Source organism: Capra hircus, chromosome 1 (assembly GCF_001704415.2).
Source record: "Capra hircus breed San Clemente chromosome 1, ASM170441v1, whole genome shotgun sequence".
Lineage (NCBI taxonomy): Eukaryota > Metazoa > Chordata > Mammalia > Artiodactyla > Bovidae > Capra > Capra hircus.
Genome location: NC_030808.1, coordinates 108,968,980 through 108,993,867, shown reverse-complemented (window position 1 = coordinate 108,993,867; position 24,888 = coordinate 108,968,980). Strand labels below are relative to the sequence as shown.

Below are 24,888 nucleotides of genomic sequence, written 5' to 3'. Positions count from 1 at the left end.
GAAGAATGCCTTGAGTTATCAGGGAGAAAGAGAGAAGCCTCTCCATTCTATACAAAGATGTCTCTCTGAAGTCATAGTCCCTCAAAAGTTCTACGTAGAAAAGGCTTTGCAAGATTTGAAGAAAGTTTTATTCCAAATTCCAGGCCACACAACATACACACACACAATCAATACTCATATTGAGGATTTGAAATAAATATGCGTACCATCTCCTACTATTTTCTAAAACTGTCTCTAATCACACAGACAAGTAAATTCAATATCTTCTGAATGTGACAATAATTTGAACATATAATAAAAGTAGAAAAGTGAAGAGAAGTACATTTGTGACAACTTGTTGTATGCCAGGCACTTTGCACATCTTATCTTATTTGATCCCCACAACCATCTACAAGGTGTGGGGTACAGGACACTAAAAGGACACAGGGTCTAGGAAGCTAAGAAATTACCTAAGACTTTGCTTTCCTGGTGGCTCAGATGGTAAAGCGTCTGCCTACAATGCGGGAGACCCGGGTTCAACCCCTGGGTCAGAAAGATCTCCTGGAGAAGGAAATGGCAACCCACTCCAGTATTCTTGCCTGGCTGGCTACAGTCCATGGTGTCGCAAAGAGTCAGACACGACTGAGTGACTTCACTTTCGCATCCAATTAATAAGTGATAGAGTTCAGATTTGAACTCAGAAAAATCTCCCTCTAAAAATTAGTCACATACTCAACCTACTTGACTAGTGGCAAATATTTTTCTTTCTAGCAAAATCCTTACTGATTATTAAAAATAAAAGTGCTAAGTGTGATTCAGTGGTTAAGACTCTGCATTTCCAGTGCATGGGTCCCAGATTTGATCCCTGGTCAGGGGACTAGATCTCATATGCCACAACTAAGACCCAGTGCAGCCAATTAATTAATTAATTTTAAAATGAAAGTGCTAATATTAAGATTATTAGTCATATACTGTGACATCACATTGATTCTCAAATTAAGATGTGTAATAAGTTCTCTGAGTTTTTAATAGGTATCATATAAAATATGAATCAAGTCTTAGTCGTAAATCTAAATGGAGCCACTGAAAAGAAGTCCCTCTTCACCATGTCTGTAATTAGGACTCAGTTGTTCATTTTACATTAAACATTTAATTAAACCTTTCATCTTTTGCATTACGTGTGTTTTCAAACTGCTGTTAAAGATCATTGGTCAACAGCCTTCACATCTTTTAGCATTTCACAGCTAATGCTCTACAAACATGGTCAGCAAAGAAAACACACATGGTCCTGGGGAGCACAAACTCTGGCAACAGACATTTAATCCTAACAAAGTGTGCTTCTTAACCTCTGGGTGTCGCTCCACCATTTCTTTAATAAGGCTATGCATTCAGTTTCCAAAATTAAGGCAACAGGCCTCCTATGTGTTGTATGGCCATTCAGATGCATATACTGTGTCTGAACGCCTTTAAGCAAGTGCGTTTGGTACATGCTCCCCAGCACTATCATATGTACTTATGAGCTATCTCCCCCAAGATGGTAAGCCCCTTTAGGGCAAGTGCCATGCCTGATATCTCACCTTATTAGCCACACATGGCAGAGTAGCAATCCTATCTGTCATGTAGATGGCATTGTGCAATCTCTAAATTGCTTTTATGGATCAGCCCCTAAGTGCACTGTGACATTTGCCAATCTCCCAGACAAGGATCACAGAGGCTACGCAATTAGCTGGAATCACACCCACAACAGAAACGTATTTATTCCTTGTTTTGCATACTTTGTTGTTTTCTTTCCTGAAGGTTTTTATTACAAGGACTCTTGCCTATTGGCCTTAGTCCTAGGGAGCATGTGCTTAAATGCACTTGCTTGAAGGTCAGACACATTAAATGCATCTGAATAGCCATACAGCACATGTGGGGCCTGTTGCTCTGTTTTTGGAAATTGAACCTTCCTTGGAAATGAATAGTCTTATCAAGAAATGGTGGAGTGATATCCATTGTGTGCTAAAATAAGTATTATACAGCTAGTACGCATAAGTGGAAGGCACTGTTCTTTACAAATACTAACTTATTTAATTCTCCAAGCATCCCTACACAATAGATGCTGCTTTTATATCCACTTTATAGATGCGAAAACGGAGAAACACAGAGATGAACTAATTCTAAATCACAGAATAGTAAATGGCAGCAGTGAGTTTCAAATACAGGAAGTCTGACTTCGTGTCTGTGCCCTTAACTTATTCTGCACTGTTCTGCCTGAATAAGAATCTACAAAGATCTTTAGTCAAGACATGTGATCTGTTGTTCAACAAGGGGGAGAAAAGTGTGTTTACTCCTCCCTATGTGATTTATTTGGTTATATTCTAAAACCTTTCCTCATGCCAATAGAACTCCACGTACTATACTAAATTTTCCTGTACTGAAGGCATATGCAATGGTTAGCTTGACTGACACATAAAATACCCAAAACAAAATACCTCAAGACTTGAGGATTTTTTGTTTTATGAATTAGAGACATGAAAGGATTACCTAGGTATCAGAAGTGTTATAAGCTCACATCTGTAAGTCTTTCTTGGAGATTTTCATATTTATTGTTCAAGAATGTCCCCTGTCTGAAATATTTCAGTGTTCACTCTGGATCTTAGCTTGAAATTTATCTAATCCTTTTTAACTGTTAATTTTCAACTACTTTTTCTTCACACATGCTTTCCTCATAATGTTGAACACTTCTTACATTTTAATTCCAGATGTCCTGAAAACATGCTAGTAAACATGCAGACATATTGTAAAGGTTTAAAATCCAAGGTGTGTATACATATATCAACAGGAGTTATGAATTATGTATACCTCAAGCCTATATAAATTAGATTTTGAAGAACAAGCATCACAGTACTCAGGCAGGTCATAATAAGAGATTCCATGTGAAATGTAAAAACTACCTTGAATAAATTATCCATAAGTTGACACTCTCATTAGAATGACATATTTATTATTTCTGGGTTTGTGACATTCCTTTAATGCACTTTGACTAACTGTTCTAACAGCATGTTAAGAAACCATTGCAGGCCTCGGCACCGCCCCCCCCCCCATTAGCAGACTTTATTTACATTTGAACTAAAATGATTTAAAAATAATATAACATTAAAAACAATCACCCATTTCCCAATGTAGAATAATAATGTCATTTTCTTCTGCCCAGAAACATTTAATTAAAGCAGGATATAACTTTAGTAATTATTTTCGCACAGAATGACTCTAAAATTAATAGTCAATTGTGAGACTGTTCAAAAATTGGGAGACTGACAATCAAAACAATCTTAAATGCTTTGTTTGTGTGATGAAAAGGAGTGATCCTTTAATTCCCTCACACACATTAAACTGATTTCACAGACTTTCTGTGCTGGTGTTTAACATAGTCAAGCGCTTGAGGTTACATAAAATAAACAGTCTTGAGATCTGATTGCAAATGTTTGCAATTTATGATGTAAACTGAATTTGTGAAAAAATAACAGGATCCCATATGACTGAAGCCAAAAAGGCATTTTTCAGAAATCAAAATAGTTCCGAAATTTGAGTATTGTATTATGCTAAAGTATTACCATCTGAGAATCTAAAAAATTATGAATCTGGGGAAAAACTCAAAATAGATATTTATCAGTTCAGCTTCAAGCTAAGGCCTCGGATCTCACTGGGCCTCCTGTATTATAGGGTCTTTAACACTAATGATGTTTTGAGTAAGCTCTTTTAATTCAGTTTTCCTTAATCAGGGATTTTATAGCTTGGCAAGTCTGCACATCCTTAAGATCTGCGGGACAATTGCGGGAAATTTTAATTATTTATTACGATTATTATTGAGTTTGGACCAAAACGACACACACTGGGCACACTTTATAGTGAAGCTTTCTTCGGTCCCCTTCTCAGAGTGGCCTGGAAACACGGGGTTGGGAACTCGGGGTTCACACATCCAGGCGTTTGGGCCGCGGCGCTCCGCAAAGCGGGCTCTGCGCGAGCCCCAGTGAGAAGCTGGATCCCCGAGGGACCCACCCCGACGGGAAAGGAAAGGTGGTCTCGGTACCCGCGAGGTCTCGGGAGAGCGGACGCTGGAGGAGCGGGAGGACGCCGCCGGCGCCCCTGACGCAGGTCCCAGAGGCCGCGCCAGGCTCGGGCACCGCCGACGGGGCAGAGAATCTTTGACCTTGCTTTTTCTCGCCCACCGGGGCTGCGTCCGCGGGCTCCTCGGCCAGCCGCGCTCCCTCGAGGACCCAATCCCGCGGGCTCGGCACCCAGCCCACCCGGCGCCGGCGGCCCGAAACGTTCCAGCCGACTTAGGCCCCGCTGCCGCGCTCCTTCGCTGGTGCCGGGCGCCCCGCCGGCCTGGGCCCGGACGCAGCGCCTCCTTTGACCTCAGGCTCCCGGAGCTCAGCTGTAGGGATCGGCCAGGCCCCGGACGGGACCTCCAACCTCTGGCCCCAACTTCTCCCGTGACCTCCGACCTCCCTCGGGATGCCTCGGGACGCGTCCGAGCCCGCGTCGGTGGCTGGATTAGGGTTGGAGTGTGGAGCCTGCCGGTTTGGACCCTGGACTCCGGAGCCGACGGGAGCTCGCCGGAGGCCACCAGCCCAGGCAGCCGGCGCGGCGGCTTCAAAGCTCACCCCGCCCCCAAGCAGATGCTTATTATGAAAACTAGGGACGCTTGTCAAGTAGAAGACCCGCAAGGCCTGAGCGCTGAATACGGCCCAAGTCCTGTTCAGTGGTCTTTGAAGGCTAAAAGATAAACATTATCACCCACGTCTACGCAGAGTAACAGCTTTGAGTGCGAGCTCAACCTGGGAGAGGGCTGGGTGCGGGCGGCAGGAGCACCACTCGAGGACGCGGGGCTTGGTCGCAGGAAGGACCTCCTCTGTGCGTCCTCCACCCCCAAGGGGAGGCCCCAGGGGACACACGGGAAACCCTCAATTTTGTCGAAGGGTGTCCCTTATCCCAAAAGCCCGAGTGAGAAGGGAAAAGAAGGTCCTGTCCCGAGTCTTCACGGTCCCTATCTACCTCCAAATAGGCAGCGCCTCCGGGCTTAAGTAGGTGAGATTTCTTCTGGGAGAGGGTACGGATGAGGGCTCCTTGGTACCCTACACACGGCTAGAACCCGGCTTTTCCTAAATACGATCCTAGCTGCCACCTTTTCATAAATTTAACGAAGGAAGACTCTATTTGGGCCAAAGAGGTAAACTGAAGCGGGAGGCGTGGGACCCGCCCTCCCCGCCGCCCCAGCCCCGCTTCACGGCTCTTATCCTACTTCCAGACCGCCGCCGACTCCGGGGGAGGGTCGGCGACCTGGGACTGAGTGTTTTGTAACAATTAACCCAGGTGGATTTTGCACCGCGTGACCACGCTTTCCTTCCTTCCCAAAATGTTCCTTAAATGAACTTCAAGGATGAAAGTGCAGCAAAATGAACAACAAGAGTCCGTTTTAGGGAAGGAGATTATTCTATTCTATGTTATTTTACATAGTATCTGTTCCTTTATTGATTTAGTGTAAAATCAATCCGTTTTCTTCATTGGGTGGATAAAATGGGGCAGGAGAGGGGGATTTTCGCTCAGCGCTACAGAGAGCCACGAGAGTCATCATTCTCACCGCCCCTTGATTGCCGCACATAGAGAGCAGAGGCAAGCTCTTTTCCAAGCTGGTATAGTCGAGAGAGATACATATTCATTAAAAAGGAAGAAGGAACGACTATCCTGGATAGTTTAATAGCAACAGGAGTAAAGATGACGCGAACCCCATCAAATGAAACAATACTATTTTCATTCAATTGATCGCAAAGTGTCTTCAATTAATAACTTGGCACTTATTTAAAAGGTTTAACAGAGGTGAGACCAAAACATTTTGTACCGACAACACGTCATGAAATAACAGCATCTTCTTTTGTTTAAAATAACTTAATACACTAGAAAAAATATGGCAAATATAAATAATTTTGTTTTCATGGAGAACAAATAGTTACAAAGCTCAACCGCATACCAAAGTTCAGCTAAAAGAGCTTTTCCTCTTTCTCGTAAATTAGAAGGGATTAAAAAAAAAAACTAAGGAGACTTTTTAAAGAATTGGGATACAGATTGCTCAGTCCAGGGTACCCCAGTTTAAATAGCTACATGGATTGAGACAAACAAAAAAATTATTTGAATATACACCTTTGTGAGATAAAATGCAAATGTTGAAAGTCAACCATTAGTTCACACATTATAGCCAAAATAAACTTTGCTCGCGTGTATCAACATATTTTACACAAACTTAGTGCCTGTATCTAGCTGGGTGTTGTTTAAAGTGAGTGTGATGGGACTGAGAGGGGGAAATAAAGCACGGTCTTCAAATAGGACTTCAGGAAATCTGCAAGAGGGAATACAAGAATAAGGGGAGAGGGGGACTAACACTGACCGCCCACTGTGTATCAGGCACCACGTGAGGCGCTGTACGTTAATCATTTCTCTTTTCTTTTTCCCTACATTTTCTACTTGCCTCTGTCGTCTTGGGACAATAAGAGTGTAACTTTTTTGCCCTTCAAACTTTTTTCTTTTGTCCCCCCAGGATTAAAGATGGGACAAAAAATATAGATAGATAGAAATATATATCAATTTTCAGATGCTTTGGGTATTGTTTTTCATACCGAAAATGAAAATGCAGTTAAGTGCATGTAAGTAAAGCGGGAGGGTGGGGGAAGACACCGTCAATGGAATACAGGTAACATGCAAGCCAGACTTTATTGTCAGCAGTCTGGACAGTTCTGCCATAACAATTTCTCAGAGAAATCATTGTCTGTGGTTATCATTTTTGTATTAATATCATTTTTTTTATCTCCTCGTTTTTAAACTGTCTTCCCTCTTCTTGCTCTTCCATACGTGGTGGTTTTTAACTCAAAGCATCTGATTCAACGTAAAAGGAGGCCCGCCTCTCTTATCAAATTTCTTGTATTAAAGCGAACTTCGCAGAAAAAGGTCAGTTTCAAAACCTGTGAACTTCCCAGCTGCGTACTTTTTTTTCATCTTAATTCTTTAAATAAGTATACCTCTTCCTTCTGTTTTGCCTTCTTAGCCCATTAAAAAACAACAACAACAACAAAAAAAATACACTTTAAGTTGGTAACTCCCGCCCCAATTATCTCGAGATTTGTCCTGGTTATTTTTCCATATTTTTTAATGTACAAAATACTTTAAAATTTTTTTCTTTTTTATTCCTTGGTTCTCCGATTTCAGCTTCTGCTGAATAGCAATAAGTTCCCTTTCTCTTTTTCTTTCTGGTTTGTCTTTTCTACAGTTTCCCCCTCATTTTTTACTAACAAGATTTTTATTTCTACGCAAAAGTCCATCGTTGCAGTTTTACCGTGAGCCACACTTCACTGTCCCAGCACTCTTCAGACTTCCCAAACCCATCCCTACAAAGCCAAATTCTAGGCCCCTAGACAGGTGAATGGTCAGGAGCCACGAAGCTGGTGCCCTTCTTCGGATCCCGGGTGCTGCCCTCCGAGTCCGGGATGCAGAAGGGGGCAAGGGGCCATCGGCGGGGCAGAAAGAGGCTCGGATTCCGAGGTCCGGGGCAGGTAACAGAGAAGAAGCGGGGCTCGGAGGGCATGCAGGCTGCGCGCCGTGCTGCAGGCGCGACCCTGGCGCTGCCGTCACAGACCCAGGGCGGCCGCGTGCTTTTTGGCTTTCAGTCTGAGATCCGCGATGCTGGAGTTCTTGCTGGTAGTCTTGGCAGCGGCAGCTGCAGCCACGACGGAGGCGGCAGATGCTGAGTCTGCGGCCAGCGTGGCGAGCGGCAGTCCGAAGGGCGGCGCCGGGAACATCATGTAGGGCGCGTGCGCGGCCAGGTGCGGGTGCAGGTGGTGGTGCGCGTGCGCCACGGCGCTGTCCAGCTGCAGCTGCGCCTGAACCTGAAAGGACAAGGGCGTCACGTTGCAATGACTATCCTAGGGTAACAACAGAATAGAAACAGAGCATTAACGGCGTCCAGCTTAGCTCGGGGAAGGCTGGGGCAGGGGACGGGGAAAGGGACGTTTAGCTGACCTCAGTTTGTTACTGAATCTGGGATACTCCAGTGCCCCTGAGTATTCTGCAGCTCACTCAGAGTGGCTTATCCCCCTGAGTCCCAGTGACTCCCATCTGCGGTGATTGTGGCCGCCCCCTTAGCAGCTGGGCTGGTCAGAGGGCAACAATGCTATTGTGCTAATACATCACTCCCCTCAAAATAACAATGTATATTGGACAGATGATGGGGTGAGTGTCCTTACCCTCCTCTCTTGGTGCTGCCATACACCTCTTAACTCACTAGTAAAGTACCAATAAGCAAACTACAAAACTTTAAAATGTCACTTAGAGAAGTTACTACATCTTCATCACAACTGGCACACTTGTTACTACTCCTAAACTTTACTACTATTAAAATTACATTGGGATCTTGTTAAAATGTAGATTCTGATTCAGAAGGTCTAGGTCAGGTCAGAGAATCTTGCTTTCTAACAATCTCCCAGATGCTGCAGACTCAGAGATCACCTTCTGAGTAGTAAAGTTCTTCTCTTATGATCCCCCTCTCTCTCCAGTCATTCTCTCCTGCTTCAGATGCCTAGCATCAGGCTACTAGAATCCAGTGGTGCCAAGAGAGCTAAGACCTCCCTAACACTAATGCTCAATATACAGGGCACACTCAGGTGTGACTCAGTGTGACTCAGGTCACACTTTTCTGACCAGGGACTGGCAACTCAGAGTTAATTCATGATTTCACAGTCCTATCTAGCAAGGGCCCTGGCCAATGGTGGGGAATGTCTGATACAGGCTGGGAATGGGTTGCACCCTTAGGCTTGGAGAATGGGGGAGTTCAGAGCCCTGGGATATCCTAGGATTAATTATTGCTGTAAGCTGTACTTTTAAAATGTAGTCTTAAAGGTTTCTTTATGGCTAAGGGTTTGCATTGGCAAGGTGTCCCTGGGAAGACCAATGTTTTCCTCTCTACTATAGATGAAGGTTTGCAGCCTAAAAAAAAAAAATCAAGTCTTAATGGGTAGTATTTTAGTTATTTATTTATTTTCTTTGGTCAGAGATATTTAATGTGACTAAGAGGTAGAAAATACCTCAAAAAATATTTACAGAGTTGCCTCAGAAATACCTTAGGACTAACCTTTGTATTGGATCTGACAAAGTCTTAATCAAAAGGCTTTCCCTTCCTTTCCTCAAGTGCAATCTTTAGTGTATTTTTAAAGGACCAGTTGCTGCCCTCAGGCATTGTAGGTTTCCCATGAGGACAGAAAGGACTAAGCATATAGGCCTCTGACACTGTGCTGCTGCTAAGTCACTTCAGTCGTGTCCAACTCTGTGTGACCCCATAGACAGCAGCCCACCAGGCTCCCCCATCCCTGGGATTCTCCAGGCAAGAACACTGGAGTGGGTTGCCATTTCTTTCTCCAATGCATGAAAGTGAAAAGTGAAACTGAAGTCGCTCAGTCATGTCCAACCCTCAGCGACCCCTTGGACTGCAGCCTACCAGGCTCCTCTGTCCATGGGATTTTCCAGGCAGGAGTACTGGAGTAGGGTACCATTACTGTATAGGTTTTTAAATGGGAGTGTATCCACTGTATCATCTGAAAATTGATTCTATAACTGTACACCCATATTAGAGCCCAGAGAAAGGGGATGTTCAACAGTTCAAGCAAATATCCAGGTCTTTTTACAGTTAAAAACACGTTAAAACTGGGCTGTACTTGCCTGCTGAAATGGCATCCTTAAAGCACCTACATTGACGTAGGGTGCTACTCTACAAGCTTCAAATTGGCTGGCAGCCCCTATGAGGACGCCTGTGAAAAATGGGGAACAAAACAAAATAAAGTGAGGTTAACACATTCAGCACTTTTTCCCGAGGTTTCAAATGGTACCAAGATAGAACTATTTCCTTTGGAACTGGACTGGTATCTTCCTAAACTGTTGCCAGAATTAAAATCAATGTAATTTACTCCCAAATTTTAGGACTCTCATTAACTGCCTTCAGGGTAGATTTTTAAATAAGGACCACAGTTATCTTTGAGAAGGTTTTTTTTTGGCTTCATAATAACAGTATTCCGTAATACTTTTTATTTAGAGTATCAAATGTTCTTTGTCTGAGAAGCATACCTTTATGAAGTTGATTTTCTTGCTTTCTACATTTAGCTCTTCGATTTTGAAACCAAACCTAAAATTGGAGGAAAAAAATAAAATCTAGGTGATATGACTCAAAAATTTTTTTTAATTTACAGGAGTATGATGAAAGAGTAGCATTTTAGGCAAGGAATGGAAAATACAGCAAGCAATCTTTGAATTATATACAACAATCTTAATTTCCAAAGTTAAAAACATAAATGAATGACAAAAATAATTTCCTATACTCTTGCAAGATATATTGTTTCTTGATAAATTACTCAAGTTCTGTTTTCATGTTTCCAGAATTAGAGTCCCCCAGGCCTAAAACTCACCCTGATACCTGATACTAAAGTGATAATGGGTTTAGATGTTGCCCAGTAAGACCTGAGAAAAATGTGCTCATTAAGAGCCTGTAATATTAATTAGCTTCATCTTCAAGAAAAACCAAACACCAAAGCAAATAGTGACTCTGTTTTTTTTTTTCCCTTGGGGGTGGGGAGATAAGAGTGGGGGAAGAGGTAATTAGTGTTATAAAAGCCTCACTACAAAGAAGTTTAGAATTTCTCTCTTCCTCCGTGCAGCAAAGTGTAACCTGGTAGCAGAAATAATTATGCCATTATCATGACAATCTAATTTGCTTCTATAGAAAAAGTTGCTGAGTGCAGTTACAGTATCCAGAAGTATCCAGAAGGTAGATCAAAATTTAAATAAAAACATGAAAAAAAATAAATACCAGCAATAAAGTTCATTTCTTACAAGAAAAAAGAGCATTTTGTGGAATGGGATTGGGGTATGAATCATGTAATTCTGGATAATATCTTCTCCCAGATACTACCTTCTTAGGTAAACTTGCCAACTTTTAGAAGCAGTATGGCAGATTTTAAGAAATTCAAACAAAGCTTGCTTTTATACTCCAATAACACAGCATTATGTTCCAATAATACAGCATATTGACTGATTCACAAGTTAATGTTTAAAAACATGAAAGCAAAATACTGCTTCAGAGCTTTTTCCTTGTTTTTGAAGGCAAGTGTCACAGTCAATGTAAATCTTCAAAAATTCCCCTGCCATTTAGTGTAATAGAAGGGTAGATTTCATGCCAGGGTGGCATTCTTTGTGTACCTCACATGGCCTGAGGCTTCTTGCCTCTTTTTTCCCCTAGAAGAGTTGGAACTGATATACTAATGCTCACAACTGTAATAATTATCATCATGTCTTTAAGGGGTTTCTAAGTCCCTAGAGATCTCAGTACACAGAGCAAAGTAGGACAGGCTTAAAAAGGAAGGCTCTGCTGTTGATGCTGTGATGACCAAGGCAGCCTATTATTACTTTTCCCCTTTAAGGGGACTGCTCTGTTTTTGTCCTGATCCTATTACAAGATGCGGGGAAGCCCCATAAGAATTGCATAGTTCGCTGCAGATGGTGGTCTCTGCGCCCAGAGACCTAGGGAGTATCTGTTACAGTGATACTTTGTAACAGCTGCAGATGTTCAGGCCTAAAACTGCTCCATGTGTTCAAACAAATAATGACCATCATTTTCTCCTATTTTATTATTTGAGTGGAAATAAAACCTGAAACATTTAAATTCGTTTTCCATAAAACTAAAACGATATGTATGCATGTATGTATATAATTTTTTTCCCTTAAGTGCTCCCAAAGCCTACTTTTGCCATTAAATTCACCCCCACAACCAGTAAAGAAAATCTGCTCCAATACTAACTTCACTGAGTGTGGCACTTGCTGGGATCAGACTTTGGAAATGTCAATATTAAGATATGTTGGTTGTTTTAAAATCAGTTTCTGATTCAGATTTGCTTCCCTAGTTAAGTGAGAGAACAAAGAGTGACCAAATGCATTTATTTTCTCCGCTATTTCACACACAGTTTGAGATCGACTGCTAAGGGCAGACTGTAAAATTCTGCACTTAACAGTTGCTAATTTTCTTTATAGTCTGTACATCTATAAACCTAATTGGCATATCCGCCTGGCAAACCTAGATCCCAGAGCAGACCCTCAAGGAAACCCAACTCGGATGAACAAAATGTTCGTTGTAACTTTTAAAGCATCCAGAAGATAAAACGTTTTCTGTGGGATTTTTTTTAAGGCTTATAAAAGTAGGCCCATTAGGATTAAACCACATTAAAGGCATTGTGAGGCGAGGGGGGTGTGGTTTATAGAAACCCTGGGAGCAAGCCCAGCAAAGCTTTCTTCTGCTGGGAACATATGTTGGTATGGGGTGAAGGGGAGCCCGGGAAGGCTTTAGGACTAAGATCTACTTTGGAAAATAAGACCTCTAGCAAATACTTTTCTTCCCTTCTCACTTCACTCCAGACACTTGAACCCGCACACTCATCGTGTGTACCTCAAGCGACTGTCCAACCCCAGGCACTCCCCCTCCTCCGCTCCCTGCGACCTCCTCACAGCCGGATACCTGCACTCGGGCCTCGGACAGCCCCAGCCGTTGGCTCAGTTCTTCACGCATAAAGGCGTCCGGGTAGTGAGTCTCATCAAAAAGCCTTTCCAGCTCGTTGAGTTGTTCCAGGGTGAAATTGGTCCGACTTCGCCTCTGCTTGATTTTGGTCTGGCCTTCGTCCTCCATCCCCTTCGCATCCTCTTTGCGATCCTTCAGCTCTGGGGACACTGGAGGGGGTACCACGAACAGGGCCATACGCATATGTCCCCGCGCACGCACAGCAACACACACACACACACACACACACACACACAGAGACAAAAAACAACACAGCAAATACCATGAGCAGATTTGTCTCCAGGAGGATGGCGGTTTCTGCCCCCTCCCGGAGTTCCTGTCCAGGCCCTCACCCCGCTGAGAGGAAGAGGATCCCGTAGATGCGAAAAGATCAACTGGGGTGGCTGCCGCGGGCAAGGTGGGCATTCACCTACCCAATCCCTTTCACAACTGCGGCCCCAGTTCACCTTCTCACTGTTCACACCCACAGTCCCCTGCCCTCCCCTGCGAACACAAACCAATTCCACTCACCCTCTCTCTTGCGTTCACTCTCTCCCACACACGCACAGAAATCAAAAGCGCCGCACCCCGTGAGTCACAGAACGCGATCCCGGCAGAAGAGGGCGGCGAGGCCACGGACTGGGCTCTGACACCGGCCATTCCCGGAGTGCGGACCCCTTCTCAGCCAGCGCTGGCTGCCGCCGGCTCTCCCGTCTTCTCTCAAACTTGCTGGTCTAATTTGGGAACAATTGGGCTGCTGGGTCACAGCTGGAGGACAAGACCCCTGTGCTGCACTGCGCTGGGAGCCACTTCCCTGGGCGCTGTGTACAGACCCAGGGCTCGAGCCAAATACCGCGGACGGCCCCTGGACAGCCAGGCAGTCTCTGTCCCCGCTGCTGAATCCCAGTCGCCAGAGCAGAGGCGCCCACGCCATGTTGGCGGCCTGGAGGGCTCGCTGCCCACACCCGAACAGAAGAAGAGAGGCAGAAAACCAGCTTCGGGAGGCCCGCGAAACAGACCGCTGCCTCTGTTCACTTCTTCTCCCTCCCAATTGGAAAGGCGGACTCGACCCTAACCGCTTAAACCCACAGAGATCAACAGGTTCAAGCGGAACATTCGCGATCCGCGGTTTCTATTGGTTGCGCAAAGGCTTTTCAGGCATCCAGAAGCTTGGATGTTTAATAAAATATGCATTTTTTCTGCTCTAGGTTCGCATACATCTGTTGTCACTTTCCTGCCCTTCCTTCTCCTCCCTTTAAAAACAGGAGCTTCGGAAGTGTGAGCATACAGGGACACCAGAAGGATGTGGCTATATATATACAGGCCAAGGGGCACTGATCAGGGGAGTTGGTATCAACGTAACCGGCCCTCTGGAACCTTCATCCTCTGGGCCTGAGTCGAAGACTTGGGTTTTTAAGGTGCCAAAGCTGAGTTTAGAATAATTGAGTCTGTTTGCAGTTCTCCCTAGCCCAGAATCCTTATCAACATGAGTGTTAAAAATCATTTCTATAAGAGCCAGGCTGCAGAGAAATTAATATTTGCCCTGAGTTTGGAAACCGAAATCCCAAGTCCTCATTTGCCCTGGGTTGACTCTAAATTCGCGGTCCGGCCTGCTGGTGTACCCAGGGCCTGGAGCTTGGGACTCAGGCCAGGGAGGCTGCACTGGACTGCCTGACAGTAATGCCACCACTTTCCATGTTTACTTGGTACCCCGTCTGGGAGAAGACCACTAGAACTCAGCCCGGGTTGGCATTCTAGTTAAGCGTTTCCCGCATGTCTATTTCTCAAGAGTTCGTTTTGTGGACATGCGTCCTTCCTCCAGGAAGCAATAGATAATATTATAGCACAAACTCAAGTCAAGTTAATAGAAAAATATTTCCATTTATATTGTAATGAAATTTAAATATGAAAACACACCCTTCAGATTCTGCCAAAGCGGCGAGACGGCTTTATTTCAGGCTCACAGTGGAAGTCCCTCAAACTTTGGGGGCTTCAAAGAGAAAGATGTCCACATTTCCAGTTGATTAATAGACTTAAAATAATCTCTATTTCGCCCCCAAATTTCCACTTATTGGCCTAAACAAGAACAGACTTTGTTATAAACAACTTAATTGCTTGCTTAAATATGTGATTCTACGCATGTCACATATTTTCTTAATTGGAAAAATATGGCAGCTCACCAGTTACTGCAGGCACCAAGTGCCAAATTAATTTTATTGTTGAACTCCTTTGAATTGGTACAGGATGCTCCACCATTTAGAAAAAGCCTTTTCCAAACACTTTGCTGGCACCAAAGGATTATCCCACCACAAAACCAGAATACTGGATGATGCCGCGCAGTAAATATCGGAAAACAAACAAAAAAGGAGCCTAATGCATCTTCCGAAAGAAAACAGCGCACAGCCTGAACCTCAGCCTGCCTTGGTCTCATTCTACCTTCATAGCTCTAAGAAAATGGGAAGTTTTGGTCCCTAAGATTCAGGGATCCAGAGTCTTCACGGAGTTGGAGTGGTTCTTAGGGGCAGCCGCGAAACCCGGGGCGACTCCAGGGTGAAATCCCAATCAACCTCCGTCTCCGTATCTCTTTCCCCTTTCTCCCTCTCTCTTTTTTTCTCCCCTCGGGCCTAGGAAAGGGACTCCCGCAAACTCGGTGCTACATGCTAACTGTAATCCCGCCGCTTGGCCCAGTGACGGCCAGCATCCACTTCGGCAGCCTGGTCCCCAGAACTTCCCCACCCGCCTGCCGGCCGTCCGGCGGGGCCCATCCTCCGGCTGGTGAAAATGCATTTGGGTGGAATGGGAGTAGCGGGAGCATCCGAGAAAGGCGCGCGCAAACCCCACACGCTCCCCCTCCTCCACACACACACACACGGACCCCACCCACGACCGTGCACACCACCGGACTCCCACCCCTCCGTCCTCACTCTGGCTTCCAAAGCTGGGGTCCAAGGGCCCTCTCCGCGTTCGCCCCCTTATTCCTCCCCCGTCGGGCCTGGGGATCCTCTCCCGCCCGAGAGGAGTCGGGAAGGCGGGAAGGGGAACCGCGGCCGGGGGTCGGGCCGTTACCCTCGGTGAGCCGCGGGCTGCCCGGCTCCCTGCTTCTCTCGGCGGCGCCCATGTCCAGCTCCCGGACGGGAGAGCGCCCTCCTCCTCCAGCTCCTCCGCCTGCTCCTCCTCCGCCTCCACCTCCTCCGCCTCCGCCTCCTCCGCCTCCTCCGCCGCCGCCGCCTCCGCCGGCCGCCCGGACTGCCGGGCTGCTGCGGTCGTCGCGGCCCGGTTCCGAGCAGCCGCTCGGCTCCTTGGCCCCGCGCAGCGGCCCGCTCTCCAGCACCTCCCGGTACGTGATAGCCTCCTTCTTCTCCTTCACTTTCTGGTCAAAAGACTTCGAGACGAACGCCGTAAGTTCTTCCATCGCCAGAGATGCCCGTCAGCCCCGCGCTCAACCTCTCCCAGCCGAGCAGCCCCGCTCTTTTTTTTCCTTCTTCTTTTTTTACTGCTCCAGCCCCCCCAATAATAACACATCAATGGGGCAGGGGGTGGGGGAGAAGGGGGAGGGGGAGGGGGGGAGAAGAAGAAAAAGAAGAGAAGAAAGAAGAAAGAGGAGGAGAAGTAGAAGGAGAAAAAGAAGTAAGAAGAGGAGGAGGTGGAGGAGGAAGAAGAGGAAGAGGGAAGGGGCGGGGGCCGCCGGAGGGAAATGGGAACCGATGCTTCCCTGCCTGAGCGCGCTTGTTCAGTGTTAAGATCTTTGACAATTCTTCCTGCGGAGAGTTCAGATCTGATAGCGACGCAGCGCTTGAAGTCTCACTATTTATACTTCGCAAAGGCGGCCCCTTGTTCTGAGTAAATTACCTCCCCTCGCAACTCGGAGGGAGCCCCTTCCCGGGAAGCTCCCGCGCCACTACCTGGGGGTGGGGGAGTGGGGGTTGGGAGGTGGTGGGGGTGATAGGGAGAGAGGGAGAAGAGGGGGAGAGAGAGAGAGAAAGAAAGAAAGAGATTGAGATTGATTAAGGCTGGAGTCCAGGATGGCTGGAGCTGGAGTATGAGGACAGAGAAGGGGGACGGAGGGAGTGGGAAGAAGAGGCAGTCCCAGGCCGTCCGGCTTTTCGGATACCTCGGCCGCCTGCGCTCTTGGCCATTAATTCAGGATTGACAAGAATCCTTAATTAATTTAATTAGGCGTGGATTTTTGCGTTGGTGTCACGACTTACTTAAACACTGGGGAGCTGGACTTATTCCGCCGGGGCGTGGCCAAGAGGAAACTGACAAGTGCGCTGCTCCAGGAGTCAGTAGGGTATCCTGACCCGGCATACGACCCTGCGTCCTCGCCAGGCGTCAGGGTGCAGCGCAACTGCTCGGCTCCGCATTGCTGTCCGGCAACCCTGCCCTGCCTCAGGACCCCGGGACCCCATTTTCTTATCCTGACCCTGTATCCCAGTCGTACATGCCTGCTCTCCCCAACGCCGACCCGAAACCTTGTAGCCTGGCATCCTGTTTTCACAACCCTGCCGAGTCAGGGTCCTTTACAATTTCTCAGGCCCGCGCAGCTCCTTTTTAGGGGCTTCCCGGCCCGCGGCCAGAGCTGAGCCTGGGTCTTCACCAAGCTCCCCGCCCCAGGGAGTTTGTGAGTCACCCCATTATTCGCGTCCTGGAGACCGTGCCGACTCTACTGACAAAACTCGCTCGAACTGGATGGTTGTTTTAACACATTTTCCGAGCAGCTGTTCCCTGACAGATTCCATTTTAAAGTGTTTCTTTAGCGCTTGATCAAGGACAGTTTGACTTCGTTCCCTCTTTGAGGTCTCAGGACCCTCACCCTGCTCCCTTACTCTTTGCACTGGGACTCCTCCCACAATGAACTAAAGAAACTCTACTTTAGGATCCCAGAAGCATTCTAATTAACTTCCTATTTTTGAAAAGATCATGATTATTCCTCTTTGAGTTTGAAAAAAAATCGATGTTAAGTTTGTGCCCCACCTAATTTCATTTATCGTGGACTATTTTAAAAAATGCTTGCTGGGAGAAAAGTACCCCTTCTCTCCACTTAACGCTACGATTTAAAATGATACCCCCGGACTGTGTTCATGGAAGCTGTTATATGGATGGACACATCTATATTCTTGCGTCATATATGCGTATCGTGCAGGACAAAGCTTGCTGTGAGAAGTGTGGCCGTGTATATATACCCCTCACATAAGACTATTTACATGTGAAAAAAAGAATACTTACATATTGAAAGTTATATTTACCTGCATGTGTAAACACACCGTTTCAAGTGTGGCTTCGGGAATATTTTTGAATAGTCTGAATATTAAATACAGTCTTTCTGATGTTAAAGGTAACTTGTCTGTTTTATTGGATCTTATAGTCTTAGTAAAAATAAAAGCAATTATAGAACTTTGGTTCTGATATCTTCCAACCATTGGTTAAGGCATCAAAACAAAGTTAACAGATAATTTGAGAAGTTCTGTCAAAGCAACCTGAAGCATTCCTAAAAAGAGAACACAATTATACCTTAATATGTTACTATTTCTAGAATATATATCTTTGTCACTATTTTTCACTACTTTTACATTTTTTCAGATTAAAATATTCACAGTTGGTGAACTTAAGGAAGATGGAAATCTTACTTTTTAGAATTATTACTTTGCTTTTTTCACTTGAATTCTAAAGATTTTTTTCCTTCTTAAAATATTTCATTTATTGCTACTTTTAGGAGAAATAATTAAGAACTTTAAGTTTCCAGTAGCAGTAGTTTTTAGGTATCAATAAATTACAGGAGTGCTTTCTTTTATTACACTACAAAAGAGATTCAAATACTCTCACTTTCTAAAGTTATATGAATTTAGAAATATGATTTTGCAGTTAGTCTTGGGTTACTATTTGTGACCACTTTACTTCTGATATTATTAGAGGGGACTAACCGTAAAATTTCAATCCTTTAATAAAATCCACTTTTAAGGTTATTTAGCAGAATGACAAGTCATGGGGTCAGCTAAATGGATGTGATGCTCAAATAAGTTCTCAAACTGAGATGTTAAATGTGTATTCACAAACAGCTCCAAAACAGCATGATTAAAAGTCTGGTAAGGGATCAGGAGGCTCACCAACTACTTTTTTGCCTTTTCAAGCACATGACTTTCAAGTCCACAACTCAAATTCCACCTACTGAGCTTGAAGGAAAGATGGAACACTTTAAAGTTAATCAGGGAAGACTTGGATACAACAGTTGAATAATTCACACCAAATAGATTTTCCCATAGATTTTTCTGGCATGTTGTTCTTAGTATATTTACCAATAGTGGTGTTCATATTAGATGGAGCTATGTATGAGAGATCTGCAGTGTCTTAACTATGGATTCCTACTGCCCTAAGGGAAATTTAGTTAAAAAACCAAAAACAACCAACCAAGGTTTTGAAATCATATACTAATAAATGCTCACCAAGTTATAACAATGTTGTTCTTTAAATAGCAAATATTTTCTCAAGACAGTTCAAAATGCAGTTTTGGTAAAAACAAACAAACAATTGAGAGTAAAGTTCAGTGATCACCTGCAGACAGATATACAGCTTCCAATAAAATTCAGGGCCCCAAAAGTTCATTTCTTTACCCTCCACCGCAGCTCTTGAATTATTTAAAATAAACTTGGAGTGTTGTAGTTAAGCTTTAAAATTGTCCCTCAAGACAGGTTAGTTAAGGTACAGTCATTTACAAAAAACAGAGTTGTGGAGATGATTTTCTCCATCTCAAATGTCTGTGCAACACTGTAGCTTGGGTACACAGCACTTGTTGGTTCACTCAGATCAAGGCCAACAGTTTACCTCCTTATCGACGCTTCTTCACATTAAATAAGGAAAAAATGATGTTCATGCAAGAACAGATAAAGTCGTGTAAATTACAGAAAATGCTGACTTGCTTTCATTTGTATTGGTTTAAATCACAACAAAACCCCCTACACATTTAATTTATTTTCCAGAAGAAACCTCCTGCCCCTGCCTCTGGCAGTTTCCCCCCATTCCTCAACCAACCAGTTACTTTAATGGGAGAAAAAAATTTGTTCCCAGCCTGTGCCTTCACCTTTAGCGCAGAAGAAACACCGATTTTAATGCAGTTTTTCAAATAAATCATTACAATTTAATCACAAACAACTCTGACGCTATACAGACACACTCCCTTGATTTATTATTGTTGGGCCAGTTTCCTCCTCTCCCAGCATGAGATAATCGATTTTGCTACGTGTGGGTGTCTTAAACATAACTTCCTATGATGCGGATTTGTTTACTGATTATCTCTGGAGATAACGACGATTACTAAGGCAATAAAACTTTTCTGTCCCCACCTTAATTGCTTTTTGGTAATAAGAAAATCAAATAATCAAGCACGGAAAACCAACACCAAACAAAAAATTGGCGGCGTGACAATCTACTCCTTCGGCTCTCCTAACGCCTGGCAGTTTCCATCGATGCACTCGAAAATTCGGCTGACGCTGCCTGGTGGTGGAACCAGGAAGGCGGTGAGCTTAAACTGAAGCAAGGTCGGTGAACGCCGGCGGCGCCCAGATTTGAAGAAACATTTCTACGTCTGCGGCGCTTGCAAGTCTACTGGAGGTGTAAGCCCGAAAGCCGGAATCCAGGTGATGCCCGCGTCCGAGACCTGAGAGGCAGCGCCCGCAGCTGAGGGGTTCCGAGGCCCTACTCTGGCGTGAGGCGGCGCGGGCCTGGCGCTGCCTGTGTACTGGAGGCAGCGGCGGCGGCGGCGGCGGCTGCGGGAGGTGGGTGGGGGTAGGGGGTTGGCGGTCCGGCGGCGTGCTGGGTGGCGCAGTGCGCATGCGCTGGGCACCTGGCTTCTGACCTTTTGAGGGCGAAGCTGGGGCCTTAGGGTGGTGGCGATTATAGGGCTGTAGGCGCTCGCAGGCCTCAGGCTAGGCCTTGAGTCTAGAGGTGGTGAGGGAGAGTTAGCCGACTCTTTTACCCTTTCACTCCTCACAAACTCTCTCTCCCGCCCCCACCGCCAGTCCCTAATCTTTGATAGCCTGCCTTTGGGTTTCTGGGTTTGCCTTGTAAGATGTGACTGGGGTTTGGTTACTAGTTTTAGGTAGGGTGGAGCGAGAAGGAGGCTGCAACCTGGTGTACTCTGTCCCATCCACTCTGTTACATCTTCTTTAAATTCGCCTGCTCTTCCAGCTTACCCTCCCTCACCCGAATCTGCACCTCCACCCCTACCCCACCGCCTATCCTTCCTGGCTCACACTGGCATGCTGGGAAGAGAGGTGATGCAGGGTGTCAGACTTCCTTCCTTAACAAATAAATATATTTGTTATATTTATTCGCCTTTAACATTCATCTCTTTCCTTGATTTCAGGACTTGTGGTCATAGACCAAGAGCACATGGCTATCTATGGTCTATGAGAGGTTATGCACTAGTATACATGTTGCCTGCTCTTGTTTTTAGGTCAACCTTAATTTTCTTTCGGAGGTTATGTATCTTTAAATGCACAGTGGAGGCCATTTCCCGTCCCGCCGCCCCGCCCCCCCCCCCCCCGCAACCCCGCCCCGAATTAGCAGTAACTCTACTTGTACTTGGGTTTCAACTGATTAGGTACTAGGTAGTTAAATAAGAGTTTCGTATTGTCACAAAAAAGTTTTCCAGTTGTCGTCTTTGGACTTAGCCATAAAAGCTCTAAGTGAAGAAGATATGCGGTTTTCGGGTTTAAGGATTATAGCAGATATGACAGGTGCAACCTCCTGGGGAAACTGGGTATCCTTTGAGAGCCCCTTTAGCTCTAGAGTCTATAAATATTCACTTTCTTTCAGACAAAGATTTCCTGCTAAGTGGTAGCACTCTATTACTGTATGTTCTTCAGTAAGAGGGCTAAAAATGTTTGAAACTGAAATAAAGGCAGCTGGCACCTACCAGCTTGGCTAGTCTTCCTAGTCTTACTAATTGGTCTTACCAGCTTGACTAAGCAAACAGTTGTATTATGAGTTGGAAAACTTCTCTAATAAGATTATGTTAGATGTATTGGTGTGTTTTCCACTTTTATTTTCAAACCATTGGGAAGAAATTCCTATGACTGATAAGACTTTAATAAAAAAAAAAGATGCTAGTCTGCAAATTTTTAGTTGTGCTGGGAGGAATGTTTTAACAATTCTGTACCTCTTGAGTTTTGCTTTATTTTGCTCATTAAGCTAGAATTTAACCTTAGTTCTTTTATTGCCTTGGGTGATTCTGTACTTGTTTGTGGATTTCTTCCTATGCTAAATGATGTTAACCCCATTTTTACTTTACACCTTTGAGGTGGATTTCCCATTGAAATGACTGTTCCTCCCCCTTGCCCTTATTTGGTCATGTGTCCAAGATCAAAAAGATTATAGTTTGATAAACTAAAGAATGAGTAGTGGTGAAATAATCATAAAATGTCATGTTCTTTAGGAATATTTGTTCTAACTGCCTGCTTTCTGAAAAAGATAACTGCTTACTTCACCTTATTGATTACCAGACAAAGGAACTACTTGTGTATGCCTTTAAGCTCTCTTTTGAATGATGCATTTTGGCTTCTACATCTTCAGTCAATCACCTAAACTTTACAATACAGTGATTTTGTAAATTGATGTCCTGCTGTAGCCATTATTGTCATAGCTTCAATTCTGTAATGGGAGTTAGTTGGATATGGTTTGTGACCATGAAACTGCAACCAGGAAGTAACAGAGACAAGTGAGAACAGAAAACTGAGAGCCTTCTCTCCCTATTTGCCTTTTCTGCTTACAGATGGGTTGAAAAAGTGTTAGGTTCTGGGACTCCTAAAAATCTATGCTCAATTTATCTTTGCTCTTACTGGAAAGAGCTATTAATGCATCTTGCCATGTGTTATACTTACCAATGGAGTTAAATAAAAACAGTTCTTCCTTACTGGAAATGTGTGATATAATATAAATCAACCACTATAACTTGAATGAGCAAATTACACGCTAGTGACATTATGGAAATCCAGTGGTAAGTAAATATCTAGGGTAGTGAGTAGGAATTCAATACTATCATTGATGAGAAGACAGTTTTTGGACCTACCTTTGATTTGTTCTTAGTGTTCAGTTCCTTTTCTGAATAAGTATTTGAGTTTATAATAAAGAAATGTAATGACTTTTTGTTTCTCTTATTGCGATTAATTATACTTCGGTGTGATTTTTTTGAAATGTAAATGCATCGCCAGAAAAAGTATTTATAAATTTATGACAGTGATTTTTTAATCATTTTTTCATTTGGTCACTCTAAGGAAGGACTGTATATCATCCATTAACTTTTCCGAGTTAAATGTAATCATTCTTCTAATATGGATGAATTATGTTATTTGAGATTAAAGAATAGAAAAAATGTATACCCACCTCTCAGTCTCTTTTTGGTCATCAGCAAGATACATAATTAGATGTATGTCCTTTTCTTTTTTCCTACTTCTTTATGCCTTATGTAGGTACTTAAGCTGGACGAAAATGTAGAATAAAAATGACTATAGGTACCTTAGAGTAGTAGGTCTCGTACTTTTTAGATTTAAGATCCATTTACATGCTTAAAAATTATGGAGAACCCCACAGACTTTTATCTACATGGGTTATATCTAGAAATATTGCCTTTCTAGTAATTAAAACAAAAATTTGAAGTATTTATTAATTAGTCCACATAAAAATAACAGTAATAAATCTATTACTTGGTAGCATAAATAACATGTTTGATGTGAAAGATAGCTATATTTTCCAAAACAAAAGTGAAAAAAGTGGCATTATTTTTCCTTTTTGCAAATCTCTACTGTCTGGCTTAATAGAAGACAACTGGATTCTTGTATCTGCTTTCACATTCAGTCTATTGTGATGACTTTTTGAATGAATTATATGAAAGAAAATCCGGATTTCACATAGATATGTTGTTGGAAAAAATAGTATTTTAATACCCTTTTCAGATAATTACTTCCTTAATACTGTGCCATAACTTGACAGGTAGTAGTTTCTTAAACATTTGTTGCAATGTGGTATTTGAAACGATGTCAGTGACCTTTTCATGCTCTGTTACATTAAAATCTCTTGGTTTGTCTCCTACCGTGAGTGGATATTTTACTCATAACATGAGTCTGTGACATTGTACATTGGCTTATTGGAAAATACTGGTTCACTGAGTTATGTGTAGCTTCTAAATATAGACAAACTTCATTATATAATTTAAAAATTCCAGTTTGTTAATATCATCATTGACCTCATCAAAGAAATCTTTAAGTGCTGAGAAGCCTTCAGTCTCATGGTGACAAATACAAGTTATCCAACATTTTGATTTTTGCTTGAGAGCTCAATTTTTTTTGTGTTAGTATTATGTTTTATTTTTAATCTATTTTTTAATTGGAGGCAAATTGCTTTACAGTGTTGTGTTGGTTTCTGCCATATAACAATGCATTATTAGTCATATATATTGCCTCCCTTGCCTACCCTATCCCACCCCTCTAGGTCATCACTGAGTGCCAGACTGGGCTCCCTGTGTTATGTAGGAACTTACCACTAGCTGTTTTACACACGACAGTGTATAAATGTCAATACCACTTTCTCAGTCTGTCTCATCCTTTCCTTGCTCTGCTGTGTCCACAAGTCTGTTCTCTACATCTGCCTCTCCATTCCTTCCCTACAAATAGGTTCATCAGTAACATTTTTCTAGACTCCATATATCTTCGTTAACTGAGAGCTCAGATTTTGTCATTGGCCATAAATTGACAGTTTCCTTAAAGGACAGACTCCTTTAATTCATTCTTGAGAAAATGTCACATGCCCAAGTCTGAATAATCACAGTCAGTTCTTTTAAATAGTGTTTCACAATAAAAGCAGCTAGTTCAACTTGTTATTCAGCTGCACAAATGTTTCCTCAAGATAACCTGTTCTTCAGTTTCTGTGTTTCCTATTTCATCACACAGACTATTAAGATGTGTTCTCAAGGGTTGAAATTTATAGAATTGATGATTTTACTGCTTTATCAGGGACATACCTAAATGAAACTGCCTTTCTTTAAAAAACAACAACAACTGTGTGTTGCAGTGAAGAATTCAATGACTGTTAGTACAGTTTGGTCCCATCACCTTGATTCCTTTTAAAGCACCAGCAATTTTGCCTACCACTGCTTCTACATCATCAGCACAAAAGTCAACACAGTAAAAAAGGTAAATCAAGTTTTAGTGTAATAAAATTAGTTTTAGCTGGTTGGATCCCTTCAGGTCTTAGGAATACCCCGGGGTCTACAGAACCCATTGGGAACTACTATTAAA

At 43.6% G+C, this 24,888-nt stretch overlaps 2 protein-coding genes across 4 annotated transcripts in view; one reads left to right on the top strand and one right to left on the bottom strand.

Moving 5' to 3' along the window:
- Nucleotides 6,858-16,110, bottom strand: SHOX2 (short stature homeobox 2). 3 transcript variants are annotated; one of them, XM_018048463.1, is made up of 6 exons: nucleotides 15,668-16,110; nucleotides 14,957-15,037; nucleotides 12,563-12,771; nucleotides 10,126-10,183; nucleotides 9,724-9,812; nucleotides 6,858-7,934 (listed from the first exon to the last, which is right to left on the bottom strand). In XM_018048463.1, exons 1-6 carry the CDS (start codon nucleotides 16,011-16,013, stop codon nucleotides 7,641-7,643), a joined length of 1,077 nt encoding a protein of 358 aa, XP_017903952.1. In that variant the 5' UTR covers nucleotides 16,014-16,110; the 3' UTR covers nucleotides 6,858-7,640. The 3 variants fall into 3 exon arrangements, with proteins under 3 accessions (XP_017903952.1, XP_017903943.1, XP_017903950.1); XM_018048454.1 differs by lacking the exon at nucleotides 14,957-15,037; XM_018048461.1 differs by lacking the exon at nucleotides 14,957-15,037 and having other exon boundaries at nucleotides 6,858-7,898.
- The window catches only part of RSRC1 (arginine and serine rich coiled-coil 1), a 448,688-nt gene continuing 443,875 nt past the window's right edge, over nucleotides 20,076-24,888 (top strand). Inside the window, exon 1 of the mRNA XM_018048443.1 lies at nucleotides 20,076-20,232. The gene's annotated coding sequence lies outside the window, so the exon portion shown is untranslated. The remainder of the gene's footprint in view (nucleotides 20,233-24,888) is intronic.

What these genes read in the sequence shown, in the direction of transcription:
- SHOX2 (XM_018048463.1), bottom strand. Translation starts at nt 16,013, where the DNA reads ATGGAAGAACTTACGGCGTTCGTCTCGAAGTCTTTTGACCAGAAAGTG. An exon ending in TGTCCGAGGCCCGAGTGCAG is followed by an intron (nt 10,184 to 12,562) that starts GTATCCGGCTGT and finishes CTCCAATTTTAG; the next exon opens with GTTTGGTTTCAAAATCGAAG. An exon ending in AGAAAATCAACTTCATAAAG is followed by an intron (nt 9,813 to 10,125) that starts GTATGCTTCTCA and finishes CATTTTTCACAG; the next exon opens with GCGTCCTCATAGGGGCTGCC.